General features: G+C 42.3%; 1 protein-coding gene across 21 annotated transcripts in view; it reads left to right on the top strand.

Annotated features, from left to right (window-relative positions):
• The window catches only part of TCF4 (transcription factor 4), a 336,776-nt gene that overhangs the window by 280,347 nt on the left and 40,901 nt on the right, over positions 1-15,528 (top strand). For all 21 annotated transcript variants that reach the window (XM_045850363.1, XM_045850355.1, XM_045850356.1 and 18 more), the window contains 3 exons: positions 1,983-2,088; positions 5,651-5,784; positions 11,630-11,762. In XM_045850363.1, the coding sequence (XP_045706319.1) occupies positions 1,983-2,088; positions 5,651-5,784; positions 11,630-11,762 (373 nt within the window). The remainder of the gene's footprint in view (positions 1-1,982; positions 2,089-5,650; positions 5,785-11,629; positions 11,763-15,528) is intronic.

Raw genomic sequence — 15,528 nt, 5'->3', positions numbered from 1 at the left:
GAGTCAGAGTTTATTTTCAGTTTCATAGTAAATGTATTAATTTCTGAAATTTGGCAATAACACACAGCCCACATAGCTTATATTCACACTGGCTGGCCAGAGAGCCGTCAGGCTGATAGCCGGTAGATGTACTGCGGTCGTATCATGTTCATTCCATCCTCAGCAGGAGATGACGTAGTTTTCAGGTTCCCCTGTTCTGGAAGGTGATGTTTCCTTTCATCTTTCTAACCTACTCTCAAGACCTCCAAATTTCGTTTAAGAGTATTTCCGAACTGTTAGTAGTATAGTTCTCAAGAAAATACTGGGGTTTGCTTCACACAACTTAGAGTATTGATTTATGTGGGTTTCAGGGCTTAAGTTTTATCCTGTGTTCCTTAAAGATGCTTGAAAATTTTTTTCCTTTATTGTCAGCCCTTTGAAAGTAGAAGCTAATAGATGTTTGTACATTAAAAATATGAAGAACATACAAAAATATAATGAAATATAGCCCATGAAATGTAGGGCTTATCTCCCTCCATGACGCAGGAAAAATCCTTGTTTTCTGCAGTGCACATGGGTTTTTCTGGGGTCTCTTTTGTTTGGTTCAGTCTGCAGGACCTCCCGACTTTCAAGGGCACCGTGGGGCACATGTAGCATTTATTTGATGTATGTATGTGTGTGCATATTTTTCCACATCTGTCTCTGTGGACCTATCCTTTGTGAAATCCTAACCCTCGTATTAATGCTTAGTTTGTGATTCATGGTGTTCTGAGAGCAATTATATAATTTTTCTGAGGGTGTTTATTTGATGTGCACTGTAAAAAAAATGGGAGTTATTTTTCTGGTAACCCTGCCGTTGCCTTTTTATTGGTGAATTTCTCTTTCTTTTACTGTGACCTGTGAATATCACTGCAGGCTCCCTGCCAATTCTGTGAGCCGCTGCCGGCTTCAAAATGGAGGCAGGAAGGTATCCATTTTCATCAAGAGGATGACAGTGTTTCAGTCTCTCCGGCCATCTGGACAGAGGGACTTCTGGAGCGAAAGAGGACGGGGATTTAAAAAAAATTAGAGTTAGCCAAAAAAGGCAAGGGAAAACCAATTAAAGTTAAACTATACCTTATGAATTTATGCTTTTCCAGCATGCTGTCATCTTTAAGGGAAATATAAACAAGAAATAACCCAGGTTATTTTTATAAAGGCCCGTTTCCCCAAGTCTCATGAGCATTAGTAAACAAATGTAAGTAAATTAGGATTTTGGCACAGTTTGTTGCGCACACAGACAGAATAAGAACTGCGAAGGAGGCTGCGCCCCCCTGCTCGTATCCACATGGGTTCGTGGTGGTCTGTGCAGGTCCGGGCTCCGGCGGCCTTTCCCAGGCATCTCTGCAAAAAGCCGACACTGTGGCAGTTTAATATTCCAAGATATGTTTGTCACTTTCTGTGGTTTGAACGGTGCATTTGTTTCCTCTGTCTCTCAAAAGTGAAATTTTTAATTGAAAGCTTAGAGTAAAAGGGGATTCTTTGTAAGTTGTTTAAATGTCTAACCATGATCCTGTACACGTAAAACTAATAAAATATTGAATGTCAACTGCAAATGAAAAATTTTAAAAAATCAAAAAGGAAAGGCTTGGTGCACATCTTTCTCCTTTTACCCTTCACGTGCTCTTGTGCCGTCTATTGTTTTTTTAAGGATGTTTAAATTCCCAGGACCACTCTATCAGCATTATGTAACATTTATGACTAGACATGGTTTGCAGTATTCTTGCCTGGGACTGAAAAATACCACACCTGGTTTCCCATTCACAAAAATATAATGAGCATTTTGGTGAGGGTTTTTTTGTTCGTTTGTTTTTCTGAAAGGAGCAGTGTTTCCAGGCTTTCGTCAGGTTTAGAATGCACGTGGTAGAAATTTAGCATTCTGTGCCTGCTTCTTACAAAGTAATGGACCTTGAGATACTTTGGTCAATGCAGCCAGCAAAATTAAACTGCCTCTCCTTCCTCAGGTTTATGCTCCGTCAGCAAGCACTGCCGACTACAATAGGGACTCGCCAGGCTACCCTTCCTCGAAACCAGCAGCCAGCACTTTCCCTAGCTCCTTCTTCATGCAAGGTAAGACGTCACCTCCCCCAATGGCACATCCGCTGGACAGAGTCTTCCTGGGCCTTTCCATGTCATATATGGGACAGATGACTGCTGAACTGATACCCAAGAAATAGAATACTAGGCAAGTATAGGATGTTGAAGATTATGCTCTTCTTAGGATTATATTCATTACTCATTAATTAATTAATTAATTAATTAAAGTTTTACTAAGATATTTTTAAAATGAAAGCTCCTTGAACAATAATGAGTTAAAATTAGACTGGTTTATTCGCTTTAAAAGAACTAATGCTTCTTGGAGGACCATCTTCCATGATGACTTCAGCATCTTCTCACCCTAAGAAGAGCATGTATATATGTTTTAAAGTGTTTTGGCTCAGTATGTATTTTGAGCATCCTAGATTTAGCCATCTGGGAGTAACTTGTCATTATGAATAACTTTATATAAAAATTTTAGCCACTTATTATTATAGGTAAGAACAAGAGTCTCATTTGGGTAGATGAAGTGGCCTATCCAAAGACTGGAATATTACTTCATCACACAACAAAAGTTTTATCCCCCCGTGCTAACTGGTGTAGGGGGAAAGACCCAGTTTTTCCCAGACAAATGTAGAGAATTATAGCTTCATGGGAGATGGAATATTTCATCCTTCTCTTACCTGGCCAGCACCTGTGATTAAATGCACACGGAGGGGTGGTCTCCGAGGCTCCTTTCTCCTGCTGCAAGAAAGGCCAAGATGGCTGAAACGACAGCAGCTGCTGGAAGAACAGAGGGTTTGGGGGCTACAGCTGAGGCTCCATTCCTGCTGTGTCCATGGCACTCACTGTCACAACGTGATGCTCCTTTACCAAGTTCACACTCTGAAATTTAGACATGCATTTGACCAAGACCCACCCCGTATGCAGAAGTTGACCTCTTTCTGCCTGGGAGTGCAAACTGTGTTCGAGGGTGCCCTCGGCAAAGAGCCACGGGATTCCCCTCTTGGTGCTGCTCTAGGAAGGGCCACGTCACGGGAAGGGGGGCGGGGGTACGTGGGGCAGCAGGCACCAGTGGAGCAGCCTGGTGTCTCACTTCGGTTACAGTGGACACACTCAAAATCATTCCGATTAAGTGGATTTATTTTCTTTCCCTGCAGAGTGTTAGCTCTTGTAGGTTATTACCTTGCATGTGAAATTCCATGGAAAATCTATAAAATTGAATCGAATGGGTCCCTCAGGAGCAGAGAGAATTCGTTCCACATATAATGGAGCTTGTGTGCACAGGGGTCCTTTATCTTGTGACCTGTCCTAGGCGTAACTCTCAAAGGGGCACACCAGGGCATGCCACTTGGGTGTGTTCTGTGCCGGCACAAAAGGCGTATCCTCTTCGGCTGTCAACAGCCCCCACTTCGGCATCAGCTCCCTCTTTCGAGACCGGTCGGTGAAACTGTGCTCCCAGTGCTCCCAGAGATCGTGGACTCAAGGGTTCATCCCTCTAAGCAGATTTTCATCGAGAAAATTTACAGAAGGATAGATTCTTCTACCTGATATCACGAAGGTGGCTTACTTAAATTGTGCGCACTACACAGGAATCAGGTAGATGAAAACAGTAGGTTCTTCTCCCTAGAGACCAGGCAAAGTATGGGGAACAAAATTTCTTTTCTTCATATGAACACCCAAAAATGCAAAAAAAAAAAATTGAGTTGACATTTATGATGAGCACAACTAATTTGCACATGTCTACTTCTATTCTTTTAAAACAACGCTATGCCAAGATCATGGGATATGATAAATATTAATTTACTGCGAAAAGCATAATTTATGTAAAATATGTATTTTTGTAAGTCTGCATTGAATTAAGTGTTCTATGCTAACAAATCCTAAATGTATTTCCATGTAGTGCCTCATGTTGTCAAATGTTTCAAGAGACTCCTGTTCAATGTTATATATTCTCAATTTATTTGTCATATATGCCATCTACTTGCAGTGTTAGTGGTCTTGAACTTTGTATTTGAAGTTAAGGTGACATCTAAACCTCCTCAATCTCAGGACTAAATCTGAAGCGGATGAAGAATAAGTTGCTGAAAGTTTCAGGTGTTCACACTGTGACCCTGGAAACGGGGCATCCCGGCCTGTCCCACCCCGGCACCCGTCGGCGAGGGGCGCCCGGTGGGTGCTGCTGGGAGCTGGACCCAAAGAAACGTGCGGTTCAGGGGAGAGACACTCCGAGACTGCCAGGGCCGTGTTTTCAGCCTGCTGCTGTGCGGCCTCTTTATTTTTAACTTCAATTTCCATCTTCTAGTTACAGCTCTCAAATTATCAAAATCATAGACATGATTTTGCTTGCATAGTTTTTAAGAAATCTATAGATTATTCCTCCCTGCCCTGACAATAGCTCAATTTTCTGAATTCTAATTTCTGAGTTTAAGATCTCGGGGCGGGGAAAGCCTCATGAAGCGTAGTGTCAGATTTAACTTGCCTATTGCCTAAATTTTCAAACGCCCTTTATTACGAAAGGTAAAATGCAGGGTGAAAATAATCTTATTTTCATGAAACCGTATCTGCCGTAGACTTAACACCCAGCTGGCGGCCTGCTACATATCTGGCGCTCGATGATTTTTGTTCCGCCACGGACACAAGGTGGAAAGTGAGCAAACCCGGCAGTGACATGGGTCCAGCCCCCCACTCCCGCCCCCTTCACTGGAGAAACCTAAAGCGAACGGGAACAGTCTCTCACAGTAACGTCTAGTCCAGCAGGCCCAGAGGATGAAAAGAATTTGTGGGAATGTTTTTAATATGGTGTTAACAAAAGAGTGACTTGATATGAAAAGATTCTTCATAAAATTTTCATATTATTTTAATCCTCTTTTAAACTATTAGATAATTGTATAAAATCCAGAGACTCTCAAAACTGACTGTAGTATAACATCGGCCTTGTGACATGTGCGTGCTCTTTGAATTGCTGCTGAAGGCTTAAGACGGTTGTAGAACTACATCCCCCAAAAATGTAACAAGGAAGCAAACCCAGAAGGATGTATTTGAGTCTCTGCTTCCCTGTGTCATAATGTAATTTCACCTTTCGTGCTGTCTACTGCATTTGTTACTAAAATGAAATTCAATCTTTTGAAGATATGTTCTCTTTAATTATTACTTATTTCAATGTTTTTTGAATTTGTAAATGTGCCAACTATATAATGTCTCGAGTATTTTATTTTCACCCCAAAATGTAGGAACAATTTAACTTTTAGTTAGTTTTCATAGGAAAAAAGATTATGATACTTCTAAGAAATGTTTCCTTTAACATGAGGTGCCCCGCTGACTCGACATGATTCCGTGTGGTAATGTGTTGTGGTTTTCCTTTACGGTTGTATTTTTACCGAGGACATTTTACTGTGTTAAATATTTATGTTTGTTTGGCAATGTAGAGTCATTTGGGAAAAAATAATGATGACTGTCTTCTGATGCAACCAGCTAACCAACACAAAGATGAATGTACGGCAGACAAGTCATTTTCAAGTCAGTGAAAAAACTCTGCTCTGTGAGGCAAGGCTGACTGCCTCAGAAAAGTCACCGTTTTCTTTGTCCTTTACAGATGGCCATCACAGCAGTGACCCTTGGAGCTCCTCCAGTGGGATGAATCAGCCTGGCTACGGAGGAATGTTGGGCAATTCTTCTCATATTCCACAGTCTAGCAGCTACTGTAGCCTGCATCCACACGAGCGCTTGGTAAGGCGGATTTACATGGTAATGGGGATGGAACCGCTCCATTGTTAAATCCCATCCTCTGTCTTTCCCCGCGTGTGCTCAAGGACTCCGTAAATGACTGTGAAATTAGTCCACACCCATTATTCTTACAGTTGTATCGTTTTGTGGTCATAGATGTTAACGAATCAGATCACCTTTGTAAGTCCTTTCAGAATCGCTTGGGCATTGTTCTGTTAACTGTGTTTTGTTCTGTGCTTTCTTTATCACAATGTCAGCTTCCTTTGTTACATAAATACACCCTATATTTGAGCTGCAGAATTCAGTAGTGGCTGTCCCTTATTTGTTTGTTTGTTTGTTTGTTTGTTTGTTTGTTCAGGCTGTCTGTCGTTTGAAGGATATACTGCAGGGGGCAGAGTGACAGACAGTAGACTTTGAGGCCAGGCGATACATCACGCATGGATATTTCCATTTCCCCTGGAATGGCTTCTGTCGCTGGAGACCGCGTTGGCCTGTTGTGCCACGCTGGGAGGGAAGAGTTCATTTTTCTGCACACTCCCATCAGGAACAGCAGCCATGGGATTTCATTATAGAGTGCATTCCAGGTTTCCCGTATTTTAGCTTTAATTCCACACCCTCCGACTTCCTACTGGTACCCTGTTTTGCCTCACGCTGCCTCCAGCTGAAAACTGCTGTAGAATGCTGCCCTTGTTTCCTTTTTTTACTGAAGTTTCCACTCTGCCCATCACCTGCACTCATCCACTGTAGTGTTGCTCTTTATCCCAGAGGAAGCAGCTCACCTGATATTTTTCCAGCCTTGAAAACAGCTGTAGCCACGAAGTCACGCATGAACTCAAGTCTGTCATTAAATGGAGGAAAGAGTCCTTCTAGGGCATGAGTTAGTTCTCCGATGCAGATGGGACGGGACTGCATCCCTTGTGCAGTAACGTAGCTTTAAAACTGTGGACACCTTGTCTTCATCTTTTAAGTTGCCCCTTTTTTCTAATACCCAGATTTACGTTTCTCTGTTCTGATACAGAATGTAGCACTTTCTAGATTTCCATGGTCTTTTCTCTCTTTTGTTCAACTGCTAGAGATGTAGAAAAGGTGACTTAGGTCCTGATCTAACAACCCAAAGCATCCCAGAAGTTTAAGATTCCTGAAATCCTTGAAAATACCTATTTATTTAGTTCTAGTGACAGAGACACTGCGTGGTCACCTAACCTCTCCATTAATGAGAGACAAATGATGAAGATGGACTTGGCCTTCCTAGATCATCTCATAAGTTTCAATGTGTAAATCACAAGCTATCTCGAATTTCAGCGCATTTTCAGTAAATACTGGGTGGCTTGCTTTCATGTGTCCTCTTCTCCCACCTTCTGCTTGGAGGCATCAGAGTGAAAGCTCAGAGAAATACCACTGTCACAATAGTAGAATTTGTTCTTGGCTAACAGTGTTATTTCTCCATCGTCATCTTCCACTACTCTAAGGAACTCGTGATCAAATCTACGTGTGTCCAGTGCACAAGGGAAGTTTTGTTTACACATAAAAGATTTTGGCACTATGCTTATATGTTGTTATTTCAGTCCTTTTAAGAGTTGTCCACCTGACATTTATTTTTCCTCTCTTCTATATTTCTTTTTTCTTTCCCTATCATGCTCTAGAATTTTAATGTAGGTGGGTTTTTATCCCATATTCACTGCACAAGAAAGGTATCTTCAAAATATACTCAAATATATAAAACTGTCACTTTAGAAAAGAAACCAACACATTTTGAAAAAGTTTTGCTGAGCCAAAACTTTTGGTTGATATTGTCAACCAGGAAGAAAGATCATTTGGAAGGAGTGTCCCAGGAAATTGCATCAGCTACTGTATCTGTACTGCCTCTCATCCACCACAGAACATAGGGTTTTCATTCTTAACGTGATCACTTAGCAGATCTCAGAGACTAGGAGTTTTATTTTTTTTAAGATTTTATTTATTTATTTTAGAGAGGGAAGGGAGGGAGAAAGAGAGAAAGAGAGAAACATCAATGTGCGGTTGCTGGGGGCTGTGGCCTGCAACCCAGGCATGTGCCCTGACTGGGAATCGAACCTGCGACGCTTTGGTTCGCAGCCCGCACTCAATCCACTGAGCTACGCCAGCCAGGGGAGTTTTATTTTTTTTAAAGCTGAATGAAATAGGTCTCTGGCAGTGTATCCTAATGAATTTTCTCATTGATGGGGGAACTATTGAGTTATTCTATCAAGTGATTGTAATTTCAGAACCATTCGGAAATATTTTGAAGTGACATTTAAAAATCTGACAGGTGATTGGGAATAATTTGCGTAATATTAGGCAGTTAGTGTCCTTTCACTTGAAAATAATGGTAGTTCCTTATAACGTTCACCTGTGGCTTTTGACCAGTGCCATACGGAACAAAGAAACGATTTGAGGGAAAGGAGAGATCTTTCCTTGTATTATTTTGGGTGTAATATGGCCAAATTCATATTGTCTCTAAAGGTAAAATCTTTTAGAAACATCACTGTCAGCTCCCCTTTATGCCATGTTATGAGAGAATGTGTTGTTATAAAACCTAAAATCCACATGTTTCAGTGACAATTGCCGGGTCACCAGTTCTGATTCCCCAAATTCCCTTTACAGTTTCAGCCTCTGCGGCAAAATCCCACGGCCAGTCGCTGCTATGTCATGAGTGTGCATTCAGAAGAATGCAGTTTGTGGTTGAGCTTTGGCATGGCGGTGTAGAAGATTTGGGTTTGGAACAACTTGGCAGAGTTGTTTGTAAAAATAGGATAGAGTCTTCGCTGTCTGGCGTGTTGGGGCCCGGTCTCTGTACTGCAGAGTGACATGGTCCTAGGAGTCTGGAATTTTAATACAAAGGAGATTCTGCTGTCTTTTATTTATGTATCTATTTCTGTAACATAAACCCTAACCCTTGAAATTCTCAACTGGGTGGCATTTTGCCCCTCGGGGAACTTTTGGAAACATTGGTGGTAGTTGTGACTGGAATCTAGTGTCCAGAGGCCAGGGGTGCAGGTGAAAAGACCACAGTGTGCAGGAGAACAGCCCCCCACCACCACTACCACCAAGTAAAGAATTACCTGGCACAGGAGATCAGTAGTGCCAAGGTTGTGAAACCCTGCCATACCCTACAGGCTGACTTTATTCTCGATATGTGCTGCCAATTATTATCGTTTTCCAATCTTTCAGATCTCAACCCAGAGATTGATAAAAACACCACTAAGGGAAACATTTTCAACATTTACTCTGCCAAAGAGATTCCAAAAATACTTTCAGTGGCTGTTACAGGTAGAAATAAACAGTGGGTTTGTAAGGCCATAACACTGCATCACACTGCTCCCTCCTGCTCTGTAGTGGACAGGGCAGGCGGCATTGACAGCTGGACTGAGAGAGACTAAAGGAACTTTTTATATTTGGTCTCTGACTGCTCCATAGGAGTCATTTTTCACGTCACTAATATTCTCTGTGGTGCACTTACTATGACTTTGAGTGACAAGAGGTTTCAAGATAGTTTTGCTCATAAAATAATCTGGTTATAAATCTCATTGATTGCTTTCAGCATCTTATTTTCTATGAATCTCTAAAAAATAACTGATTTCGGCAAATTGTATTGGTTTCCCCATTACAATCTGTGGGAAAACACTTCACTTTGTAGTCTAACAATTCAGTATTAACCCTTGTCAAGTCCCAAATTACCGCCCATTTTATACCAAGTTTAAGGACTTAAAAAATTCTCACTGATATAATCATCTTTTTTCTGTTTCATTCTGTAATTATTAATAGTTATTTAAATAGTTTTCATCATTTTTTCTCTGATTTTTGCATAGTTGGGACTGACTTATAAAGTTTCTCAATTCTTCAGAAACTCAGCATGAAACAGAACTGAAACCATCTCTTTTTCTTTAGTTTGCTGTTTTCCTTATTCTGTTTCTCTTAATCTACTTTATTATAGTCTTTAGCTCTCGAGAAGAAATAGCCCTTCTAAGTTTGGTGTTCTGTGGCGTGTTCAGAATTTCAGATGAGCTGTACTGGGGAATGGCCTTGCTCTGTCATTCTTTGGGAGCCGTTTCATGGACTGCTTGGAGCATTCTGTCCGTGGCAGCTAGAAATGAGCTTAGCAGGTGGCCTAAGGAATTTTTCTGGTCAAACAAAGAGGTCCATGAAATTAAAACATTTGAAAGGCATTCTCGGGAACTTGGAAAGGTTTAAGGGCAGCGTGTCAACTTTTTCCCTGGAGTCAACCTTCCGTTCGGACTGTTCTGAGTGGGCAGAAATAGTGTCTTCAAAGGCGAGGCAGTGGCAGACTTGGCTCTGAAGTATCGTTTGATTTTCTAGACATTTTCGTTATCTCTCACATAGCTAGTATATCAGTCCACTCTTCATTAAAGGCTAATGGATCACCAGTTGTTCATTGAGTATGTAGGATAATTATGTGTTCAGCACGCAGCAGTAAGTTCTAGGATGCAGAGGTACAAGCCCTTTCCCCTCCCTTCAGTGAGTTTACAGCATAGAGAGAGATGCATTTGAAAGAGAAAGCAATGGAAGGCAGCATATAGTTATTAAGTGGCACAGTGCAGAAGGTAAGTTCGTTAGGGATGGAGAGAGAAAAGATCTTGGAAGGGCTGGAAGTAGTAAAGAATCATCAAGGAGGAGGTAAATGTAAGGTGGGCCCCTCAAAATAAAAGAAAATGCCAAGACACCCGGACTTGAAGCACCTCTGCCTGTGAGCACCATTTCCCATCTCAATTTCATATTGAACGATATTAATGGACTATCCAGTAATCGTATAACAAAGAACCGTGGCCCATTAATATAACACATATAAGGAAAAGGTCTATTTTAGCTTAAATGTTTTCCTTTACATGTCTGTAATGCATTCAGATGTCTGTTAGAACAACGTTTTAAGCTACTAACTGCCTTGAATGGAAAGATAGCTCGGTGTTTTTCTGTAAATTACTGTGACCCTCCTAGTGATCTCATCTCCAAGCAGATGGGCTGGCACCTAATTGGCCAACCTTGCAGGCACTGTGATATGCCCCAAGGAAAGCAGCTTATTTGGACAACTGGTACAATAATCAAACTCAAAGCCAAGCCTTAAACCAAATGATTCTGTAAAGACAATCTCCTTTCACAGTCAGTGATATGGTAGATTGCTGGCAGAGAGGGCACACAAAGTAAGAAGTCAAACAGTTACTCTCAGTTCATTTGTTCCGGTTTAACTCAGCCTAGTCATTGAGTTAAGGCTTTACGTATTGATACTCTGGAGACATACTCATATCAAATCATGAGCACTTTTTAAGGTTTTCATTTATCATTTTGTTCTTGCTGGAGTTCAGAAAGATGTTCCAATTTGGCAGGAAAAAGGGCTGAGACTGGTTAATGGTTCCTCTTTGCCATTTCGTGTCCAGAAGGTCAGGGTGAAGTGTAATGTAAACCCTGTGGATCACAACAGGGTTGTTTTATTCATCATATCATAGAATCTGCCTTACTTCTTCAATAGGCCGTACAAAAAATAATAGTAGCAACGCTCAATTATGCTGCTGAAGACACGGGGATGCTTTTAAGCAGTAATTTTCAGATTTAGAGATTGTAATCATTTCTCAGCATCCTATGTTGCCACTATCTTCCCCTCCACTTGATGCAAACCCAAACCAAATATGTGTCTTTTTATTTTATTACTTGAAAAATGAAAGCTGTCAGATCTGAGCAAGATGTGTTCTTGGATATTTTGAAATCCTAAGGGCTTTCTCTATCGCAGAATGAAGAGTTCTGAAAGGAGAATTAAAAAACGCACCCACTCAGTGTTTCATGGTTGAGAATGTGCTCCTCTTTGTGCTTCTCGCCACAGAGCTACCCATCCCACTCCTCAGCAGACATCAACTCCAGTCTTCCTCCAATGTCCACGTTCCACCGCAGCGGCACCAACCATTACAGCACCTCGTCCTGTACACCCCCAGCCAACGGGACCGACAGCATAATGGGTGAGTCTTCGCAATGCCGGTTCTGATGCCGGCAGTCAGCGCCAGGGTTAAGAGTGAATGACCTCTTTTTCCTCTCATAATGGGAGAGCAGTTGGGCAACAAATATTTGTCCTGTACCTGAATGAACAAGCGAATGAATCAAACAGAAATAGTCATTGGCTTGACCGTGATCACATTTTTTTTCCCCACAAGAAACAAATTTGGCTCTTCTGTCTATTGCAGTTAGACTGAACAAGGGTTTAAATGCACCAAAACCGCCTTGCTTCTCGTGTCTCAAACAGCAAGCGAAGTGAACCTTGTGAAGACGAGCCAGTGAGGGCTCATGAGATAAGGGGCATAACTGCCCGTAACAGTAGCTGTGGACCACTTCCCGGACTCGGTCACTGTGCTCTGCTCAGAGCCACGCCACGCCACGCCACAGTCTTCTGAAGACTGGCTCGTGTGAGATTCACGGGCGAGCAGGAGTCACCCCGTGAGCTTCACCTCACTGTGGGGTGCTCAGCGGGGAAGCCGTGACCGTTCACTCGCAGGAGAGGAGAGGGCTGGGCACCCGTGGGCCAGACGTTACTTGCTGTCTTCCTCAAGTAAACGTACGAAACAAGTTAAGGCCCAAGCAGAACGGCCCCGCCAAAGAACCAAGCCATCCGCCTCCTCTCGTTTTTCACTCTGTCCATTGCGTTCCTCTCCCTGGGCCAGGCAGGTCCCCACCACGCTCACCTCGCGGGAAGAGCTTGCAGGGTGTCCAGCTGCCCAGGGAAGGAAGAGTTCAAGTTAGGGAGGAGGTGGGCACCCTCTTCTCAACTGGCCTTTGTCAACCGTCCTTGTCATTCATCAGTCAGCCCCGTGCTCCAGGGCCCTGCGAAAACCTCAGACCTCACCGCTCACCAGCACTTTGGTTCTGGCTCAAACCCGTACCTTGCTGGGCCTTACGATGACTCCAGTGGGTCACTGGCGAGAATGCTCTCTATGTTTTAGAGAGAAGAACATGTGGCAGAATCATTTTCTCTGGTTTGTAGAACTTGGGAAAGTAGTATGAATCACTTACGTGGGAGAGTTTTTGATAAAAATGTATTTTGAAATGTTGCAAATACAATCTTGCCTAAATAGTACACTCCCTGTTTTATTCAGTATCGTATTTCACACTTGAGACGGTCCGTCTCGCAGCCCTTTGCTAGCATGTCTCATTATGAAGCAACTTTAGGAGCTTCCATTTTTGTAACTTTTTATAACAAAGCTTCTACAAATATGTTGCATCAGTTTGACCTTGGAGGGCTGTGGACAGAGGTCGCATGGGGGAAGTTTTGTAGCTATCAATGCAGTTTTGGCAGATTTGAAAAACAAGAAGAAAGAAGTGCAGAACTGAAAGAGTGCGAAAAGCATATTTCACTTCAGTGTGGTTTGGCACATGGAAAGCCCCTTTCTGCAGTCACGGGGTCTAGCTATGAAGAAGGGTGACCGGTCATTCATCCTCTTACATGGCAGATTTCCTGTCTACTTGTGGTTTGACTCATTTTCTTTTTTAGGAAGGTGTAAAGGTGGAGCAAGAGCTCGAGTTCAGGAAAACATGCTTAGGCACTGTTTGAAAAAAAAAGTTTTGTTCATTAATTTGCAAAATGACAGTCTTCCGGGGAGACGGGCAGTCGACTTGGGAAGAAAGATACTAGGAGATGGAATAAAGGTTCTCCATGAGCCGTGGGTAGCATAACAGCGAAGTCCGTGGGAATGAGGTTTGCTTTAGTCATGCCGGTTGGCTCAACGTCAGCTCATCGATGAACAGGGATGGCTGCTCAGCTAGAGTTGGCCCGAGCGGGGTGCAGCTGTAGGCTCCCGGCGGCCTTGACTTGTCACAGACTGGAGGGGCCTGCTTTAGTGCAGGGAGGGTTTAGGTAATGATAAGGAAGCTATCATTTTAAAAGGGAAAGATGTGAGTCTGGGGAACCCAGAAAAGGGATTTTTTAGGAACAACGTTGTAACACAAACTATTCCATAATCATGGGTGTACTTGTCAAAGTCTAGAATGCGAGAAAGCTTTATCATCTTTTTGGGAAGTAAGTAGACATGGTAATTCAGCTTTTTGGAAGAACAGAACTTTATTAACGATTACTCCCCTAAAATATATCCTCCCTTAAAATATTTTTTCCCTTAAAATATGTCCTCTGATTCCTTCAATTAAAACGCAGAGGAAAATGTAGATACAATAGTAAGCGTCAGTGCTGCACAGTATCCAGCGGCTCGAGTTTCTTCGCACTTTACTTCTCTCAGGCTTTGGCTCACTTTTCAGAGTGAGATAGAAGTCAGGGATGGCAGCGTGTCTGTGTAAGAAGAAGAGAAGGTTTCTTTTCTGTTAGTAATACTTCCCTAGCAAACACTATGGATTAATGGGATACATCTGTAGACTTGAAAATATTTGGCATATACTCACTCATTCTGAAATGCAGGAAATAAAGAAATAGTACATTGCCTGTATCGCAAAGAACAAACAGAGCTAATTAAATAATTGGTAAATAGGGAACACATAGCCTGACACATGTTTGAGATTACACACAGGATTCTGTAGAAAATGGCTGTAAGCAAGACTAATGCTGTGAGAATGGGGTCCGAGTGCTAACACGTGGACATCATATTTTTCAAGTTTTCTTGGTGTAAAGTTGCAAGGCAGTGCAGTCTTTTCATAAACAACATTGGTGTCTTAGGAAGCTGCTTTTTCAGTGCAAAATATCACTGTCCCATTTCTCGGTTTCCCATTCTGATGTATCTTGCTGGTGGTCAGCGATAATCCTGGACGGATCCTGGGAAAAGAAAATGCGAGTGCAGTGGGATATGCGCTCCAGAACTCTCAGAGGGTAACCTCTCCGGACCAGACTCCTTTGCCTCTGGTTCTAGCCTCTACACCTCAAAGACGGAAGGTGCTCGCTGAAGTCTTGGATTGCTTGTATTTTGCTTGGAAGAATGACCATTGTTTCTTGGGGGTTTTGCCCTTTAATTCCCATTATCATTTTTTGAGAAACCCTGAAGAAGGATAGAGCTTACTGAGGTTATATTAATGACAGAATTTTTTTTTTTACTGACACATTCATCCATGGATTTTTGAGAGTGTTGTAGAGTGAAATATTTTACTTATTACACACCATTCACTACTTTTCTCTGAAGCCTTGTAAGCAACCTCTGGAGATTACACTAGACATTTCTGAATTAGAGGGATCTTTTAAGCACCCTAGAACTACATGAATATAATGCATGGGACACAGCATGGTTTCGTAGTAGTTTAACCGATGCGGTACCAAACTAAGGAGAGAAGCTAAGGTTTGGGGGCTTCAGGATTACCACTACCAGAACCCTTCAAACTTTATGCCTAAGATCTTTCCAACATTATATTGCTAGCTGTGTCTCAGAAGCATTAGAGTCCAATGTCTCTACATATGAGTAACCTTGCATACAGAAAAAGAAGCATAGTAAGTTGTTAGACACCAGCTGTAGAGGGTAGGAATGTAGAAGATACAGCCATATACATTCTGTTACATACATATTTCCTCCCTGCCTGCAATGTGCCATAGTCCTTCCTGATCGAAAGCATTGAGAGGGTGCCTACTGTGTACAGTCTCCTGAGACTCTGTGGAGAGTGCCTCTGTTCCCTACCAGGAGACACCACTCCTATACATTCCCAGGGTGTGTCCTCTTGTGGTTTGGGACTACACACCCTCGCTTCCCCTAAGAGGGAATAGAGCATACAACTAACATAATGGTTGTGCAAACTATTATTGTTTTA

The sequence above is a fragment of the Phyllostomus hastatus genome, unplaced genomic scaffold (assembly GCF_019186645.2).
Source record: "Phyllostomus hastatus isolate PE091 unplaced genomic scaffold, TTU_PhHast_1.1 phas_contig_80, whole genome shotgun sequence".
NCBI classification, from domain to species: Eukaryota; Metazoa; Chordata; class Mammalia; order Chiroptera; family Phyllostomidae; genus Phyllostomus; species Phyllostomus hastatus.
Note: the sequence above shows the minus strand (reverse complement) of the source record. Positions and strands in the feature narration are given on the sequence as shown.